The sequence below is a fragment of the Olea europaea genome, chromosome 22 (genome assembly GCF_002742605.1).
Source record: "Olea europaea var. sylvestris chromosome 22, O_europaea_v1, whole genome shotgun sequence".
NCBI classification, from domain to species: Eukaryota; Viridiplantae; Streptophyta; class Magnoliopsida; order Lamiales; family Oleaceae; genus Olea; species Olea europaea.
In genome coordinates this window covers 2,850,204-2,869,294 of record NC_036258.1, presented here as the reverse complement: position 1 = coordinate 2,869,294, position 19,091 = coordinate 2,850,204, and the positions used below count along the sequence as shown (strand labels likewise).

Genomic DNA, 19,091 nt, shown 5'->3' with positions numbered 1-19,091 from the left:
GAGCTTCTTCAATCCCGGAGTACATTTGAGGAGGAGCTGGTGAAAGCTCGGGTAGAGGCTAGAACTCAGGCCATCGAGGAGTTCAAACAGTCTGATGAGTTCAAGACTCTTCTGGGCCAGTATGGGTCTGGCTCGTATTACTACGGGCTTCGACTAGCTCGTTCATTCCTCTGGACCAAGCTCCCTGAGGACTTGAAGCCCATGGTTGAGGAGCTAAAGACTGTGAACGAGCTCGCCAAGGAACTCGAGCTTTCTTCCTTAGAGGCCGATGTTGATGATGATGACGATGATACTGGAAACCCTGACCAAGGAGGTAGGAGTGACCCCATCGATCTAGATTAAGCCCTTCCCCGGCCCCGAGACACACATTTTTGTAACTTTTCTTTTTGCTGATGTACTTTACCCGACCTTGGCTTATGAATTTATTTTTTGCTAATGTATATTGCCCGAACTGGTCTTCAATCTGTTTTTTTATCAGTTCATGCAACTTGCTTTTGTCTTGAGATCGTGCACATTTTCTATGTTCGTGTGTGGATGTTGTATTTTTGAACTCGAGATGTTATAATTGTTAAGAGTTCGATCGCATGTCATAACCAATTTGCTCGAATGTTGACGTCCATAGCCCGATTGTGTGTGAAGAGTTCGAGGGTATGTCTAGACAATACTAATTGTTGAAGCTATGGACAGATCGATCCTTTTAAAAATTGGGCTTCAATTTCAAAGTTCTGAGATGTATAGTTATGTTAGGGGTTAAGGAGTTCAAGTACTAGTGTTGGGTATTGATTTTTCAATTTGCTATATCGAGGGGGGACCAATGGGTCGCTGCTGATTTAAAAGATAAGGTCAGGCTTGTCCCTTGTAATTTAAATTTTCATTCCTTTGTGGATAAGGTCGGGTATGGTTACATGAGGTACAGTTATTTTCATGCCCCGATCTCGATCTTAAAATTCTTTGGTGGGAGAACATTTTGGGATCTATGAGGTTGGGGCCTATAATGCTCAACCTGTTGCCATTTGAGGTCATGTGTTTGGTACAGTTATTTCATGACCCGATCTCGATCTCAAAGTTCTTTGTTGGGGGGACATTTTGGGATCAAAGAGGTTGGGGCATTTTATGCTTGACATGTTGCCATTTGAGGTCATGTGTTTGGTTCTATTGGTCGAGTGTTAGCTGCATGCGTGGAGCACGGCCTTATGCTAAGTTTGTTAAGTTATTAGTTGTATGCGCGGAGCACGACCTTACTCTAATTTGATAAAGGTATTAGCTGCATGCGCGAAGCATGACCTTACACTAATTTGGTTAAGTTATTAGCTGCATGCGCGGAGCACGACCTTACGCTAATTTGGTAAAGGCTGCATGTGCGGAGCACGGCTTTGCGTTAATTTTGTAAAGGTATAAGATGCATGCGTGGAGCACGGCCTTACGCTAATTTTGTAAAGGTATTAGCTGCATGCGCGGAGTACGGCCTTATGCTAATTTGGTTAATAGGGAAGCAACATCGTAAAAAAAATTTTGTATATCATTAAAAGGGCCCAAGGGCGTTGATACCCGAACTTATTCGAGCATGAGCTGTCTGGGTATTAGAGCCCGTAAAGTAAAAATGAAATTAAACAAACATAAAGTGGGCATGCAAGCCTTAAAAGGGAAAAATTATAGTTATAGCCAGTTACTTGTAATAAATTTTCAAATTATCGGCGTTCCATGGCCTCGGGAATGGCTTCCCCGATGTGTCTCTAAGGCTATAGGCTCCTACAACTTTTAGTTTTCTTGTGACCTCGAATGGTCCTTCCCATGTTAGTCCGAGCTTTCCTGGTTGGTGTCCGGCAGCTTCTGCTTTTCTAAGAACAATATCACCAGCTCTGAACCTTCTCGTCTGGACCTTATTGTTAAAGTGTTTCGCCATTCTGTACTGATAACTTGCAGCTCTAAGTGAGGCTTGCTCTCTTACCTCTTCAAGCAAGTCAAGGTGCTCAATAGTTTGTCTCTCCCTATTTATCTCGAGCTTCCTCATTGTGGGGAGGCTGACCTCGATTGGGATGTTAGCCTTAAGTCTGAAGGCGAGCATGAAGGGCGTCTCACTAGTTGCTGTCTTGTGTGAAGTTCTATATGCCCACAGTATAGAAGGTAGTTCATCTGGCCAGTCACCTTTGGCATCCCCTATTCTTGTTCGAAGGTCTTGTAGTATGATCCGATTGGTTACTTCGACAAGCCCACTATTTTATGCGTGTGATACCAAGGTCAAGCAATGATCAATCCCATTGTTAGCACAGAAGCTCCTGAACTGCGGATTGTCGTATTGCCTTCCGTTGTCTGTGATGAGGACTTTCGGTATCCCAAACCTGTATATGACGGACTTCTATGTGAATGACCTGAGCTTCGACTCCGAAATTATCGCTAGTGGTTTGGCCTCTACCCACTTTGTGAAATACTCCACTGCCACAGCTACAAATTTTAATTGTCCTCGGGCCAAGGGGAATGGCCCAAGAATATCAATTCCCCACTGTTCGAAATGAGCTGAGTAATGAATGGATGTTAGTTCCTCAATAGAAGCATGTAAGATGTTGCCAAACTTTTGTCACTTGTCGCACTTTCGGACGTAATCCTGAGCATCTTTCTTTAAACTTGGCCAGTAGTACCCATACCTTATCAACTTATATGTAAGAGCTCGGCCTCCTTGGTGATTTCTACAAATGCCTTCATGAACTTCAGTCAAGGCTTGCAGAGACTCAAACGGTTTGAGACATCTTAGATAAGAGAGTGTAAAGCTTCTGCGGAACAGGACTCCTTCGATTAGACAATAGCTAGCAGCTCTATACCGAATGCTTCTAGCAAGCCGAGGGTCTGCAGGTAGGCTACCATTACTTATGTAATCAACTATTGGGTCCGTCCAGGATGGCTCATGGTCGATGTCCATGACACTTGGCTTTTGAGCTATGCTGGGTTCTGCAATTCTCTTGATGTATACGCTTTTATCGAGCCCATCCACACCCTTAAAGGCGAGTCTAGATAATGCATCAGCTTTGACGTTATCAGCCCTGGCCACCTTCAGGATTTCACAACCTACAAACTGCCTTTGAAGGTCATGGACTTTTAGACACTATAAGCTCACCTTCTCGTCTTTTCTTTCGAAAGACCCCTCGATTTGCCTGACCACTAGCCGTGAGACACTAAAAACTTTGACATGCTCCAACTCGAGGCTTTTTGCAAGTTCCGAGGTTATGATAACGGCTTCATACTCTACTTCATTGTTGGTGGCCTCAAATTCAAATCTGAGCGCACATTGTATTTCTGTAGCCTTGTCTGGGCTAGTGATGATGACGCCGACCCCCGAGCCTCTCCCATATTTTCAAGGTCGTGCTCGGGTTGTTATCCTGTGTTGCCGAGTTCTTCGGAGAGAGTTCTGCTATGAAGTCAACCAAAGCTTGAGCTTTGATTGCAGGTCGTGGCTTGAACTCTATGTCAAATTTGCCAAGTTCAATTACCCATTTCAATAGTCTTCCTAAGACGTCCGGCTTCTGGAGTATGTGTCTAAGAGGTTGGTTAGTGAGCACAACAATTGGCTGTGACTGAAAGTACGATCGTAATTTTCTGGCAGCTATTACCAAAGCGAGGGCGATTGTGTATCGTGTCTCTGCATTAAGGAATACTTTACTTATATAATAGACAGGCTGCTGAACTCTTCTTTTCTCCTTCACCATGACCCCGCTTACTGCATTCTGAGAAACGACCAAGTATAATAGCAACGTTTCACCGGGTTCGGGTTTGGTAAGGACTGGAGGTGTTGATAACGTTTGCTTGAGCTCCTGGAAAGCTAAGTTGCATTCTTTGTTCCAGTTAAAGCTTTGATTTTCCCTAAGTAGTTTGAAAAAGGGAAAACACCTGCCAGCTGCCCGGGAAACAAACATGTTCAGTGTTACTATGCGACTAGTCAACTTCTAAATGTCCCTTTTCTATCTAGAGGCCTCCATCCTTATCAGGGCTTGGATCTTATCGAGATTTGCCTCTATTCCTCTGTGTGTGATCATAAAACCTAAGAACTTTCCAGATGCCACCCCAAATGCACACTTTGTAGGGTTGAGCTTCATGTTATACCTCTGTAACTTGGCAAACACTTCCTTAAGATTAGAGACATGGTCATTTACTTGTTTCCTCTTAACCACCATATCATCCACATATGCTTCGACCATTTTCCCGATTAACTCAATGAAGATCTTGTTTACCAACCTTTGATATGTTGCTCCAGCATTTTTCAATTCAAAGGGCATGACCCTATAACAATAGATGGCCGAGTCTGTCATGAATGAGGTCTTCTCTTGATCTTCTTCCGCCATGAGTAATTGGTGAACCCTAAAAAAAATCCAAGAAGCTGTACAGCATATGACCTAACGTGTTGTCCATAAGATTGTCAATTCAAGGAAGAGGATAACTGTCTTTGGGACATGCTTTATTCAAATCTGTGAAGTCAATGCAGACTCGCCACTTCCCATTAGCTTTCTTGACAAGAACAACATTAGCAAGCCAATCAGGATATTGTACTTCCCGAATGAACTGTGTGTTAACAAGTTTGGCAATCTCCTCCTTTATGACTTCTCGTCTTTCTGGTGCAAATTCTCTTTTCCTTTGCTTTACAGGTCTTGCCCCCGGATTTACATTAAGTCTATGCACCGCAACCTCTGGGTCGATTCCAAGCATGTCCTCAACATTCCAAGCGAATATATTGATGTTACAGGTGAGAGAACTCAGTAGTTCAGTCATGACTATTGTATCTAACTCTCGTTCGATTATCATAAGCTCGAGCTCGACCTCTTCCAATACCTCCACTGGAGCAAGTCTCTCATGGATCTCGTGCTCGAGCTCGAGCTCTATAACTTGCATAACATCGTCCTTGATTCTCCAGACACTAGTCACATAACACTGTCGTGCCACTGTTTGGCTGCCTCTAACTACCCCGATTCCATTACTTGTAGGAATTTCATTGCCAAGTGAAAAGTTGAGACAATAGCTCGAATTCTATTGAGCAATGGTCTTCCCAATATGGCGTTGTAGGCCATTGGAGTATGGAAAACTTCAAAGGTGGTGATCTGCTTCACTTGTTTGCCTTCTGCCCCCAATGTTAAAGGCAGCCCAACAATACCTTCTGGGGTGATGACCCCACCTCCAAATCCTTGGAGGGGTGTTTTGACTGGCTTGAGTTGCTCCGATGAGATCACTATTTGAACAAAGGCTTCATGAGACGGTACGTTAGCTGTACTTTTGTTGTCTATAAGAATTTTCCTGACTTCAAAGTTAGCGAGGATGGCCGATATGACCAGAGCATCATCATAAGGGAATGTTATACCTTCTAAGTCCTCCATTCCAAAAGTGATGTCCTCTGTACATGCAAGATCTAATCTTGAGATGATTGGAGGTTGCCTGGCATATTGTTTACGTCCGCTACTAGAATCTTCCCCCGAGGTTGTTCCTCCGATAATGATATTGATAGTACCTGCAGTTGGTTGCTTATTTCTCCAACCCTCTGGGCCCTTGTCTCTGTTTTGATTATTCCTTGGGCACTTGTCATCGTTAACGTAAGAGCCCAAAAATCCCCTTTTTATAAGAACTTCAATCTCCCGTTTCAAGGCCAAACAGTCTTCCGTTGTATATCCATGATCTCGATGGAAATCACAGTACATACTCCTGTCACGAGTATCGGGGGGAGACTGCAATCTCGAAGGCCACTTCAGTTTCCTCGAATCCTTGATCTTCATCATAATGTTGGATCTCAAGGTGTTCAAACCGGTAAAAGATGTTGAGGAGGGGTCTTGCCTTTGCTTGACCTAAGGTGTGTCTTGTCTCAAACTGGACTCATGTGGCCTTTTATGATCCAACCTTCCTGATGAGGAAACTTCTCTTTTTTGGGGCCATGGCTTCTTTCATATTGATGTACTTCTCAACTCGTGTGAGTAGCTCGGTGACTGACTTTGGAGGGGTGTTGGACAAGGACATCTTGAACGCTTTACACTTAATGGCGTATGTTAGAGCTGAGACTGCAACGGTGATATGTAAATCGGGGATCTGAAGCCTTTCTTTATTGAACCTGGTCATGAAACTATGTAGTGTTTCATTGGGTCCTTAGCGCATTTGCATGAGTCATGCGGCTGTCTTTCTGGTTCGCTTGTTGCTCACAAAGAAAGCGGAGAACTTATCTGCTAAATCTGAGAAGGAGGCGATAGAGTTCAATTCCAATGTGGAAAACCAATCTCTAGCTGTGTTTGTGAGGGTCCGAGGGAATGCCTTGCACATTACTGCATCAGGTATGACCTGTAAGTTCATGATATTCATATACACATTGAGATGATTGATGCGGTCGGTTGTCCCATTGTACTCCTTTATCCGAGGATACTTGAACCTATCGGGGAGGGGATGCGAGAGCACTTTTGGAGTGAATGGCGTATTGGGAGTGAACCCTGTTGCTGCCTGAGTGTTTTGTTGAATATCAGCCGCTATACCTTCTTGAATAATTCTAGCAAGTTCAGCGGAGTCCATTGTAACGGACCTTAAACCTGAAGCCACTTGCGGTGCACCTAAAGTTCTAACCCCACCATCATCATGAGTTGTACAACGGTCTGGAGCCCGGGCATCTGCCATAAAACCACCTTCGGGGGTTGGGGTATGAGACGGGTGTGAATTTCTCTGGCTTAATAATTGGGTTATTGCGGCAACCTGCTGATGAAGTTCCTCAAAAGCTCTGGCAATAACCACAGCTTGAGAAGGTGTTGGCATCTCCGACGACTCTTCTTGAGGGACATGGCGTTCCTCAAGAGGAGGAGGGTTGTCCGAGACAGACGATCTTGCAAGAGGAAGACCTGGATGTGTATTAACCATGGCATTTGGTAGCGATTCCCACAGACAGTGCCAATGATGCTACCAAAAAATAGTACCTGAAAGATCTCTAACTTGATGATTGAACTCCGAACTTTCATGAACATGAACGGCCTTCGAATACCTGCAACAAAGGCAACGATGTGTGTGCTCGTTGCCCCTTCGATGCTTAAGGCAAATAGGAAATTTAGTGAGTGAGGCTATAAACTAGAGATAATGAAAAATGTACCTCAAGAATGAGCCCAAGTTATTTATTTATAGGTGTTGATGATAGAGTCCTAGAAGGACTTACCCACGTGTGATCCTTATCCTCGTAGGATAAGGAGTTAGTGTTTCATTCCAAGTGTTCAACCTTTGTTTGAGTTGAAGAAGGAGTCAAATAGGGTAAGGATTGTGGTCTACGTAGAATTAGTGTTCTCATAGATCGTTAAGAAGTGCGTGGTGAGTTGACATACAAACCCCGACCTCAAAGGCCCAACAATGATTTGGTAGTTTTTTTGATTTGGTAGTTTTGGGTGATGAGAAGGTTGGGGTTAATGGGTCGAGTTCCGGATTACAAGATCTGGGGTCATCACCATGCAACGAACAAGAGCCCAGCTAACTCTACGGAAAATGGAGGCTGCTTCACTTCATTTGCTCCTTCTTGTGATCCTAGTCAGCTAGTCTATTTTTGGGATCTCTGTGCAACAGTAGATACATTTACTGCTTTGCTTGGAGACTAACCTACACCAGGAGAAAGTTCATGTTGGGAATCTACTTAATGTGCAGCAAAAAATAAAAACAGATTTCGATTCCCACCAAGAATCGTCTTTGTGTTTAAATAGAAATTGTGATAAAGATGTACCTTTTACAAAATCTGCAAACTCCTTTGTCATATCTTTGTTCCAGCAACTTGGATCTGTCTCCCACAGCTGTCCAATTGTCCAGCCTCCAACGACAATCTACACAGAGAACAAGATTGCAGATTCAGGTTTTTTTCTTGTGCTAGCAAGAATAATGAATTTTCTCCAAAATTATAAACCCTAATAAGTTATTCATATAAGCCCAAACGGGCTAGGCCTGACTCGGTCCAATATTTAATTAATCCATTTAATTATATTCGGACCGTGAATTAATTAATCCAATTAATTAATTTGGGCCTATAAATAATCAACCCAATTAATTAATTTATCCAACGATTGTTAAATTAATTAATTGACAAATTGTAATCTTCCAATTCACTTTTGTGTGCGACTCATCAGGTTCTCGATCACGATGCCTAACAACGTGAAATATTATTTTGATCTAATCAAAATTGATAAATTAAAACACCCTTTTAATTTATCACCAATTCACAATCGCCATTCCAGATTGACATCTAGCAATGTGTCAGAGCAATACATGTGACGGAAAATGTCACGTGGTATGACAAATTCAAACTCGTTCGTTTATCATGAAACTATAATCCCTTCATTAATATGATCCAATCAATTACGAGATATGGAAGTATGTTAATCTCGATTATCAATCATAGCTTTTACTCCACTATTAAGTCAATATAAGTCGAAGACTCCTTTTCGACTTATGAGTACGCATTGGTCAAGGATTTCGTTATCCACTTAATTGAATGAAACGCAGATCATAATCTCTTACTATCTAAAAGTGACGAATCCTCTATTGGTCATTCACAACCTTCATACAATTCTTGACATACCCGAACGATGCCGTATTAACGGCCCTTGGCAGAGCAGCATCCAACACCGCCAAAGTATGTGTGTCCTCAAATAAGGTACCATGACGACCTCAAGTCAATGGACCAATTCCACTACCAAACGTTAGAGATTAACCACTGACACTTAGATAGTTATCCATGTAGAATCTCTCGGTGGCTCTCCAATGTTTTGTTCTATAACAAAATATCCACGTGTTCATTTCAGTGTCACCACACTTTCGCTTGTAAGACCAGTTACTTACTTCACAAGTAAGTAATGTCACATTTGATGGTCTATCTGTAATAACGATATCTATATCTCATTATTACTTACGACCACGAACGATTTAAGATTCAATCATATGTAATTTGTATCTCACAATCACAACTCCTTGTGATTAAAATTACGAAGATTTGAATCTACGGACTCTATTATTTAATTTAATTGTCTACTAGTTAAATAATAGATCTGCTATTAAATTGCATTAGTTATATATTAAAAGTATTTATGTTCAAGGTTGATTGGACCTAGGGCATAACGCTTACAGTTCATTACGTTCTGTTTCATTTCAATCATTATAAGACTAGCCTTTAATTTTTTTCCAGTAGAACTAGAATTTTCAATGAGCATATGTTTTTCTCTATATTTATCGAATGTATAAATAAGAAAAAACAGCACCTCTTTACTTGCAGGAAACTTAAGATCCTTATGCAATACGTTTGCAAATGTCTTCTGCCTCTTCTTTCCCCCTGAATGGTGTGTCAAGATTATCATCTAAATCTCTGGACAAGTCAATTTTGAAAGGGGTTTACTATGGTTTTGTGAGAGACTTGTGTCCATTGTAGTGACTACCTCTGGGTCTTGTTTGGGAATGTGGTTTTGTGAGTTAATCACCTTGTACAAATGGGTACAATGGTTGATTTGAGCCCAATCAATGATTACTTGATGCCTTGGTTGTTGGTCTTGGTTCTGTAATTTTTTGGTGTCGATCTTTTGGGTCTTCTTTTGTAACAAAACGGCAGTTGATCAGTAACAAAGGAGAGTTTAGTTTTATGTGGATATCATCCAATTTGAACAAATTTAAGAAATACTAAAACAAAAAAGTATAATTTTGCTGATATTATATGATCTCAAAATTGTTTCATATCTGACTCAAAGCATAAAAATTACCAAGAGCCCACCAGTCAACTGCACTAGTATGGCCTGCTCCGGTAATGATTTCCCGTACAGACGAATAATCTCAAAGGTCAGCTGCTAACAAAATCTTCTTGTAGATATTTCTTGTGGAACAAAATTTTAATTTAGCAGAAAAATGACAGATAAGCCAATAAATATCGCTACACTCTTTAGATGTTAAATAAGTCAAATAATCACATCCAAGAGACAAAAAAAAGACTACCAACCGGAGCTACGTATTCTTCGATTCCAACAAAAGAATTTGATGCTCGCATTGGTCAGCCATAAAGATCGGGGCCTACTAACACTTTTGATGCCTTTTCTTTTCATTTATTTCCAGAATCAAAAGCTGCGCAAAGCACAGAAAAAAAAATACATATATTTTTGTGATCATTCGTCAATCTATGACGCCTTCAAAGAATGATGTTAGTAAAGGAGGAAAACAATAGAGATTGAACATACCTGTGGCTTGCAAGAAGTCAAGCAGGACAAATCGAAGTCTGTCAAAGACACGTGCTCGTTGCTTTGAAGCAAAACATTTTCAGGCTTTAAAAACCTGTAAATTATGCCTACACCAGAACAACAAGATATGCAGATAAATAAATAGAGCGATGCTATAAATACATATTCTTTCTACAAATTTGTACAGAAAGACAACTGTCTTATTGTAATTGGCTGTTGCTGACAACGATTTTTTGCAATAGCAAATCACAGGAAAATAACTTTTTTCTGTATCAATACTATTAAAAAAATCTGTACTTGCTTATTAATACAAATAAATAAAAAATAATAAAATCTCTCTCTCTCTCTCTCTGGTCTTCCATCTCTCTTGTTTTTCAACTTGAATACAGATTCACTCATTGTTACTTGGATACCCCATCAAGTATAATCAGTAAGAAATAAGTAGAAATTCGACACATGATAAAACTTTTGTGGTGATTTCTGGAATATTACTGCTAATGTATAAGGCACAAATAAGAAAAGCAATACAAGAAAGAATCCAAAATCAACTAGCATTTTACAGATTGATATATCAACTATGATTTATCCTATTGAGTTTAGAAGATAACAATTCTGAATATTTGCTTTTTGTTTATTAGTAAAAGGCCGAGATAGTTCATTTTCGCATAGAATGTATAGTGACTTTCATACATAAGTTCTACCTTGAAAGTGAAGATACTCCAGTGCAACAACTTCTGCAGCATAGAATCTACGATACAGAACATCCTCATGTCATTTACATCAACAAAAGTACAATCATCAAAGTAAAGGAACATTTCATTTACAAATAATCACTCTATGAAGTTTGCTATTCAAATGTATAAAGACTCTAAAAATTTCAGTAGAATGGAAAAGATCAAGTAATGAAAATCAAGAAATCCAGTATTCATATTTCCTCATAGTATATGGCACACATGCAGTATCGATCAGGTGAAAATATTTAAACAATTTGTGATACCTTTCCGAGACAGGATAAATCAGCATGTTTGATATTTTTCTACTGCTGGAGATTTTTCAGAAAAGTAGTCTTTCACTAGCCATTTATTTTTTCTTGGCTGTAAATCTATTAAAAGTATTACCTTTCATGAATAATTGGTTTGTATAATTCAAAAGAAGTTTGACTTTAGTCGTCACGTTCTGGTGTATAGATGTGGCAATGCTAAGTCTTTTTCCTTCATCTGAAGCTTAGAATAAAGAGAGGATGTATACAAGTAGAAATATTATGAAAAGGATGAGTCATGTGTAAATCATCATAGATTAATTATATGTTCAGATACACAACAAATAAAATATCAATGAACAGTGGGATGTGCTTTTCTAATCATTGTATTCTACATAAATGTCACGTGCATCTGTATAAAGATATGTTTTTTCTACCTTACGGCATCTTCTTTCAAAACTTTTGTAGACTGTCTGTCGAGAAGCAAAAAGAGCTCTCCACTAGGGAAGTAATCAATTATCAAACAAATATGAGTTTTGGTCTGTGTTGGGCATGTTTGGTAAGTGATGCCCAAATTCTCTAGGCTATGATGAAAAATCGATGCTCATTTAACATCATAGCCTATAAGCCCAAGATTGAAAAATTAAATCCACGCCACAATTGAAGTAGCCCAATTATGTTGGGTATTTAGAGGTAATCAGGCCATTGGGCTAGGTTCCCAATACCAAACTTGAAAGTAATTTGAAAATCACAAGAAAGAAAGATAATTCTAATCGATATCTTTTTCAACCACTTTATCTCGTCTTGGATGAGTTCTATCTTTCAGTTAACTTAATCTTGCAGTTTTGATTCACCCTAATCTTGCAAGATTTCTGGGAAATCCATTCTCCCTATGAGCCTATAAATTGGAGTCTTTCTTCTTCATTTGACTTCTCCCTTAGTGCAAAAACAAATTCTCCTCTACCTTATTTGTGAATCTGTCTTTGTGACTGATAATAACCTTCAAATTGGAGATATCTTTGTGTTGTAGATCAAGTTTCGGAGCCTAATCTAGAAGGGGAAAATCGCTCTTGAATTTGATGGTTTTTTGGTCTTGTTTTCTTTTTCTTTAATCTCTACAAATCCTTCACTAATTGGTTGTTTGATTCAATTTGTAGGTGGATTAGTTGCACAATTGGTATCAGAGCTTGGTGATGGTGAAAATCCGACCAAAATCCGACCAAAAACCAAATGAAATTGACAAAAACGAACTACCCAGTTTTTTGCACAAAAAATCGAACCTGCAAACTCATTTTCCTGACAACCCAGAGGTCTATTGGTGAAACGAAGACCAAGGTTGTGACGTACAGGTAGAGGCGGTGCTGGGTGTGTGGTGCGTGTTTCCAAAGACATCGCATGGTAAATCCGACGGTAGCACGTGAGGGCACGTGGACTGGAATTTCGATGAGTTGTCTTCAGGCAATTTGTTTCTCGCATTATTTCTGATATTTTGCATGTTGGGAGTTTTCTATTTTAGGTTACACAGAAAAAGTTGGATAATTTTGCCCTTGGTGGATCAACTGTTGAAATTGCCACATATTTATTGAATTACTTGATGCTAAAATTGCGGCTCTAAAACAGTAAATTCGCATCTCTCATAATTTACGGACTCAGACAAGTCTGCTCTGGTAAATTGGTTGAAAATTACATTATCGCACGAGCAGATCATCGTGTAGGGTGATCATTAGGATTGGGAGTTGTCATTGCTTAACAACCATTGCTTGTTGATAGAACCTAGGATTACTTACCATTACCTGTTTAATTTTCTATGTGAAATTATTTATTCGTCTTTAGATTAATTTGTTGAACGTCGTTACATTATTTAATCTAGTATTATTTTAGACTTATACCCAGATTCCTATTCTAGTTCTTCCCTTGATTTGAGAACTCGATTCTCACGAAACCCTGGGGTTCTAGAATAGTATATTATTGTGAAACCATAGGAATCTTGTTACTCTGTGTAATCTGTGTGACCTGTGACTTTTACATAATCTGAATTTGTGTTCTGTGCATTTTTTGGTAAAATGTCGATACATCACTTTGACTTTAATGGTAACGGAGATTTTTCAGTTTGGTAACAAAAAATGAAAGGTGTTCTTGTTCAACAAAAGGTTTCTAAAGCTATTGATAACTCTTTTCCTATAAACTTGACTACTAAAGAAAAAGAGAATATGGATGAATTGGCATACACTTCTATAATATTACACCTGTCTGATGTGGTATTAAGAAAAGTTGGTAAATTAAAATCAATTCAAGAACTTTGGAAAAAATTGGAGTAACTTTATGTGTCTAAGTCAACTCCAAGCAAACTTTTCTACTAGAGAACTTTTTTAGCTTCAAAATCGATTCTTCAAAAGATTTGGATGACAATTTGGATGTCTTTAATAAACTCATACAAGATATCACTAACTGTGGTGAAAAGGTATTTGAAGAATATAAGACAATTATTTTGTTAAATGCTATCCCTGAAACTTATAAAGAAGTTAAAAATGCTATTAAATACGAGAGAGATACTTTAATACCTGAAATTGTCATAGACTCGTTAAGAAGTAAAGAAACGGAGATGCAAGCTGAGAGAGTCGAGAGAAAAATTTGTGAGGTTCATATGATGAGAAGTAGGTCTCAGTCTAGGACCCGTGATAATCAAAGTGGATACGCGTCTAGTAGTAAAAAGAAAAGTAGAAGTTTATCTAGGTGAAAAAGTAAAACTAAAGATAGAAAATGTTATGGGTGCGGTAAAGCCGGACACTTCATTAAAATTGTTATGTTGAGAAAAATAAACAAAAGGAAAAGGTTCACCATGAGGCAAATGTTATTACTTCTTCTGATGAATTTTGTGAAGTATATGTGTTATTAAACTCTAAACCTATTGAAGTAAATTTGACTATGAAATCACATTTAAATGAATAGATACTTGATTCTGGTGCATCATTTCATGTTTCATCACATAAAGACTGGTTTGAAAATATGCAAGAATCTGAAAGTGGTCATTCTATTTTGTACAATAATCATGCATATAAAATTGTTGGCATTGGTGATATCACATTAAAATTTGACACTAGTTATGTGCTTAAATTACATGGAGTCAGATATATTCCTGAAATGGCTAGAAATTTTATTTCAATAGGAGCATTGGAAACTAAGAGTTTTACTAGTAAAATTGTTAACAACGTGCTTAAAATAATTAGGGGTGCTCTTATCACATGTAAAAGTACTAAAAGAAACAGTATTTACGTGATTACTGCTGAAATTGTTAAAAATTAAACTTCCTCTATAAATTTGACCAACACTGATGACACACACAAGTGGCACAATAAATTAGCTCACATAAGTATTAAAGGACTTAAACTGCTAAATGATAAAGGTGTATTTGGAAAAGACTGTGTGTCTAATATGTCTTTTTGTGATCGTTGTGTACTTGGTAAACATCATAGGTCATCTTTTTCATCTGGCTTGCACAAAACTACTAAAGTTTTAGAATATATTCATACTGATTTATGGGGGGCTGCTATTAATCCTACAATGGGCGATAATAGATATTTTATGTCCATAATTGATAATTATTCTCGTAGGGTGTGGGTTTATTTGCTAAAAGATAAAACTGAAACCTTTAAAATTTTCAAAATATGGAAACTACAAGTTGAAACTCAAACTGACAAAAAAATAAAATATCTAATAACTGATAACGGCCTAGATTTCTGTAATAAAGATTTTTGATGATTTGTGTAAAAAATGTGAAATTACTAGACATAAAACTGTTCCTTATACACCTCAACAAAATGGAGTGGCTGAACGTATGAATCGTACTTTACTTGACAAAGTTAGATATATGATGTTAAGTTCTGGAATTCCTAAATCTTTTTGGGGTGAAACTATTATCAGTGCGTGTTATCTGATTAATTTGACACATTTTACTGTATTAAATGGTAATACTCCACATGAAAAATGGTATGGTAAATGTGCTGACTATACTATGTTAAAAACTTTTGGCTGTGCTGCTTTCTCTCATCAAAATGAGGGGAAACTAGAACCCAGAGTCAGAAAATGTGTTTTCTTAGGATACCCTGAAGGAGTTAAAAAATATAGGCTTTGGGATAGAAGTCAAAATGGAGTTAAGATCATCATAAGTCTTGATGTTACATTTAATGAGCCTGAAATAAATCAGAAAGTGACACCTTGAGAGAAAAAAAACAAGAAAACACTAGTGACGAATATCAAGTAAATTTAAGATCCTTAAGTGTTCAAACCCCCACCACCTCAATCGAGGTGGATCATCAAAATCCTGAACTAGAAGATAATCAGAGTGAAAATATTGAGAGTGATGAAGTTATAGAGGAATATCAATGAGAACAAAACCTTTTATCTGATTACCGGTTAGCTAGAGACATAGTTAGAAGAACACATAGGGTGCCTCAAATGTTAGAGTCTGATTTCAAACTTGCTTATGCTAGTTATGAAGAACTAGTTGATAGGGAACCAAACACGTATGAAGAAGTCTTGAGGAGTGAACAATTTGAGGATTGAGTGAAAGGAATGAAAGAAGAAATAAATTCCCTCTATAAGAATCAAACATGGGAATTAGTTCCAAGACCTAAAGACAAGTCTATTAATTGGTTTAAATGATTTTTAGAATTAAGGAGGGAATTACCAAAGGAGAGGGTTCAAGGTTTAAGACTAGATTTATGGCCAAATGTTACAGACAAAATGAAGGGGTAGATTATAATGAAATCTTTTCTCCAGTTGTTAAGTATACCACAATTAGGACTAGACTTGCAATAGTTGCACATTTCAATTGGGAACTTGAACAACTTGATGTTAAAACTACTTTTCTGCATGGAGAACTTGTTGAACAGATTTTTATGGATCAACCTAAAAGTTTTGAAAATAAACAAAAATCTAATCATGTGTGTTTTGTTAAACGCTCTTTGTATGGTTTAAAACAATCTCTTAGACAATAGTACAAACGTTTTGATTCGTTTGTTAAAACAGTTGGTTTTAAAAAGGTTGAATTTGATTATTGCTTATACTATCAAGGTAATTCAAACAATAATAACTGTGTATTTTTGTTGCTATACGTAGACGATATGCTTTTGATTGGTCCTAACTTGAAGTTGTTAAATGAGATAAAAACTACTTTAAGTAATGAATTTGATATAAAAGACCTAGGTAATGCTAAAAGGATCTTAGGCATAATAATTCAAAGAGATAGGTCTAATTCAATTTTATTTTTGCATCAAGCTCTATATATCATGAAAATTTTGAATAAGTTTGGCATGAATGAATGTAAACCTATTACATTACCTTTAGCTAATCATTTTATATTATCTAAAGAATAATCACCTGCTAATGAAGAAGAAGAAGAATTTATGAAACAAATTCCATATACAAATGTCATTGGTTCTGTGATGTTTCTAATGGTGTGTAGTAGACCTAACTTAGCCTTTGCTGTTAATACACTTAGCAAGTATATGTCCAACCCAAGTCCCAAACATTGGGAAACTTTGAAATGGCTATTTAGATATTTGAAAGAAACATGCAATGTTCGCTTAATATATAAGTTTAGTATTGAAGGAATAAAATTGAAAGGTTTTACTGATGCTAACTATGCTGGTGATAGAGATAATAGGAAATCTATATCTTCCTACAAGTTTACTTTGTGTAATTCATGTGTTAGTTGGAAATTACAATTTCAACATGTTGTTGCATTATCCACTACTGAATCAAAATACATTGTTGCTACTGAAACCTTTAAAGAATCTTTGTGATTTAAAGGTGTATTAAATGAACTTGGTGTTTTTAAAGACAATGTGACAATATATTCTGATAGTCAATCTGCTATTTATCCATGCAAAAATCCTATCTTTCATGAACGTACTAAACATATAGATGTTAAATTGTATTTCATTAGAGATATGGTTTCTCAGGAATTGGTAAAACTTGAGAAAGTCCTTTTAGAATATAATCTTGCAGTTATGGAAACTGAGGTGCTTCCATTGGTAAAGTTTAGAAGCTGTCTTAATCTTCTAAACATCAGTACAAACTTGTAAGTCTTTTTCCTTAAGCTATTTGTTATCTTATCTGACTTGCAGGATGATTTGGCGTCAAAGGTAGAGGTTGTTGGGCATGTTTGGTAAGTGATGCCCAAATCCCCTAGGCTATGATGAAAAATCGAGGCCCGTTTAACTTCATAGACTATAAGCCCAAGATTGAAAAATTAAATCCACGCCACAATAGAAGTAGCCCAATTATGTTGGGTATTTAGAGATAATCAGCTCATTGGGCTAGGTGCCCTAATAACCAAATTGGAGGTAATTTGAAAATCACAAGAAAGATAGATAATTATAATCGATATCTTTTTCAACCACTTTATCTCATCTTGAATGAGCTCATCTTTCAGTCAACTTAATCTTGAAATTTTGATTCACCCTAATCTTGCAAGATTTCTGGGAAATTCGTTCTTCCTATGAGCCTATAAATTGGAGTCTTTCCTCTTCATTTGACTTACCCGAAAAACAAGAGAAAAACTCTTCCTGCTTAGTGCAAAAACAAATCCTCCTCTGCTTTCTTTGTGAATCTGTCTTTGTAACTGATAATGGCCTTTAAATTGGAGATACCTTTGTATTGTGGATCAAGTTTCTGAGCCTAATCTAGAAAGGGAAAATCGTTCTTGAATTTTATGGTTTTTTGGTCTTGTTTTCTTTTTCTTTAATCTCTACAAATCATTCACTAATTTGTTGTTTGATTTGATATGTAGGTGGATTAGTTGTACAGTCTGCAAAATGTTGCTTGAATCAACGACCTAAAAATTTCCAGAAAAAGTGGTTCTAGATTTACATATTGACCTACTTGATTACAGAATCCGATGTAGCAAAAACTTGTATTTATATGGATGAACAATACAAACTGCCAGGCTTTAAAGAAGGAATTTCATTTCTTCAAAATAATCGATTTTGCAACACATAAGTTTTCAATTTACCATTGTCATGTATTGTCATGCAACTGCGAAGAATTTCAATATTTTCCATCTAACCTGAAATGAAGCATACAATGCAGGAAGAAACGGGTGGTCCAACATATCTAGTATTTCTCTATCTGCACAAGCTCTATACACCTGTAGAAAAGTAAGAAGTAGACATTTTAGAGAGATGGAGAGGGAAAGGGAGAGGGAAAGATAGATACTCGGGCACAGTATGGCCTTAAATTGAAAAACCTAAGAAATTGGAAAATAATCAAGCTAGGATAGAAAATTTTGTTTATACCTTGTTTCGACTAAGCATCATACCTAGGGGTGAACGCAGTTCGATTTGGGCGGTTTGTACTATATTTTCAACTAGAACCATTTTATGCAATTTGAAATTTTTTCAAATCAAACCAAGCCATTTTATTTTTCGAACCAAACCAACTCGGGTCGGTTTGGGCGGTTTGTGCTATATTTTCAACTCAAACTATTTTATGCGGTTTGAAATTTTTTCAAACCAAACCAAACCATTTTATTTTTCGAACCAAACCAAACCAAGTTTGGTTTGGTTTTAATCCACAGTTTACCTATGGACATTATAATAATATATTTAATATAAGTTAACATACGAGTTTAATCAATAACTAATAATGTTAAACGTCAAATTACATTCATATTTACCATGAAATCCATGAACAAATTATTTTCAAAGTTAGTTGCTAAAAGATATTCATAGAACAAATACATCTTATTTCATTTTTATTTACCTTTTCTTGTTGAACATTCATATTGTCATATAGTGATTGGTAAAGGTAAAGTTACATTCTGTTATTATAATTTGGTTAAAACTCATTTCGTCTTACTAGTGAGATGTTAAATAAGAATTGAATGGGATATATTTAAATGTACAAAGATTGATAGAGTT

General features: G+C 37.2%; 2 protein-coding genes and 1 pseudogene across 2 annotated transcripts; all 3 read right to left on the bottom strand.

The window, feature by feature from the left end:
- Nucleotides 1-1,666: 1,666 nt before the first annotated feature.
- Nucleotides 1,667-3,905, bottom strand: LOC111371046. Its single transcript, XM_022992966.1, has 4 exons — nucleotides 3,334-3,905; nucleotides 3,110-3,269; nucleotides 2,589-3,043; nucleotides 1,667-2,213 (listed from the first exon to the last, which is right to left on the bottom strand). Exons 1-4 carry the CDS (start codon nucleotides 3,903-3,905, stop codon nucleotides 1,667-1,669), a joined length of 1,734 nt encoding a protein of 577 aa, XP_022848734.1.
- A 1,038-nt stretch (nucleotides 3,906-4,943) lies between these two features.
- Nucleotides 4,944-5,747, bottom strand: LOC111371045. The gene has a single exon (XM_022992965.1). It carries the CDS (start codon nucleotides 5,745-5,747, stop codon nucleotides 4,944-4,946), a length of 804 nt encoding a protein of 267 aa, XP_022848733.1.
- A 1,647-nt stretch (nucleotides 5,748-7,394) lies between these two features.
- The window catches only part of LOC111371044, a 23,186-nt pseudogene continuing 11,489 nt past the window's right edge, over nucleotides 7,395-19,091 (bottom strand).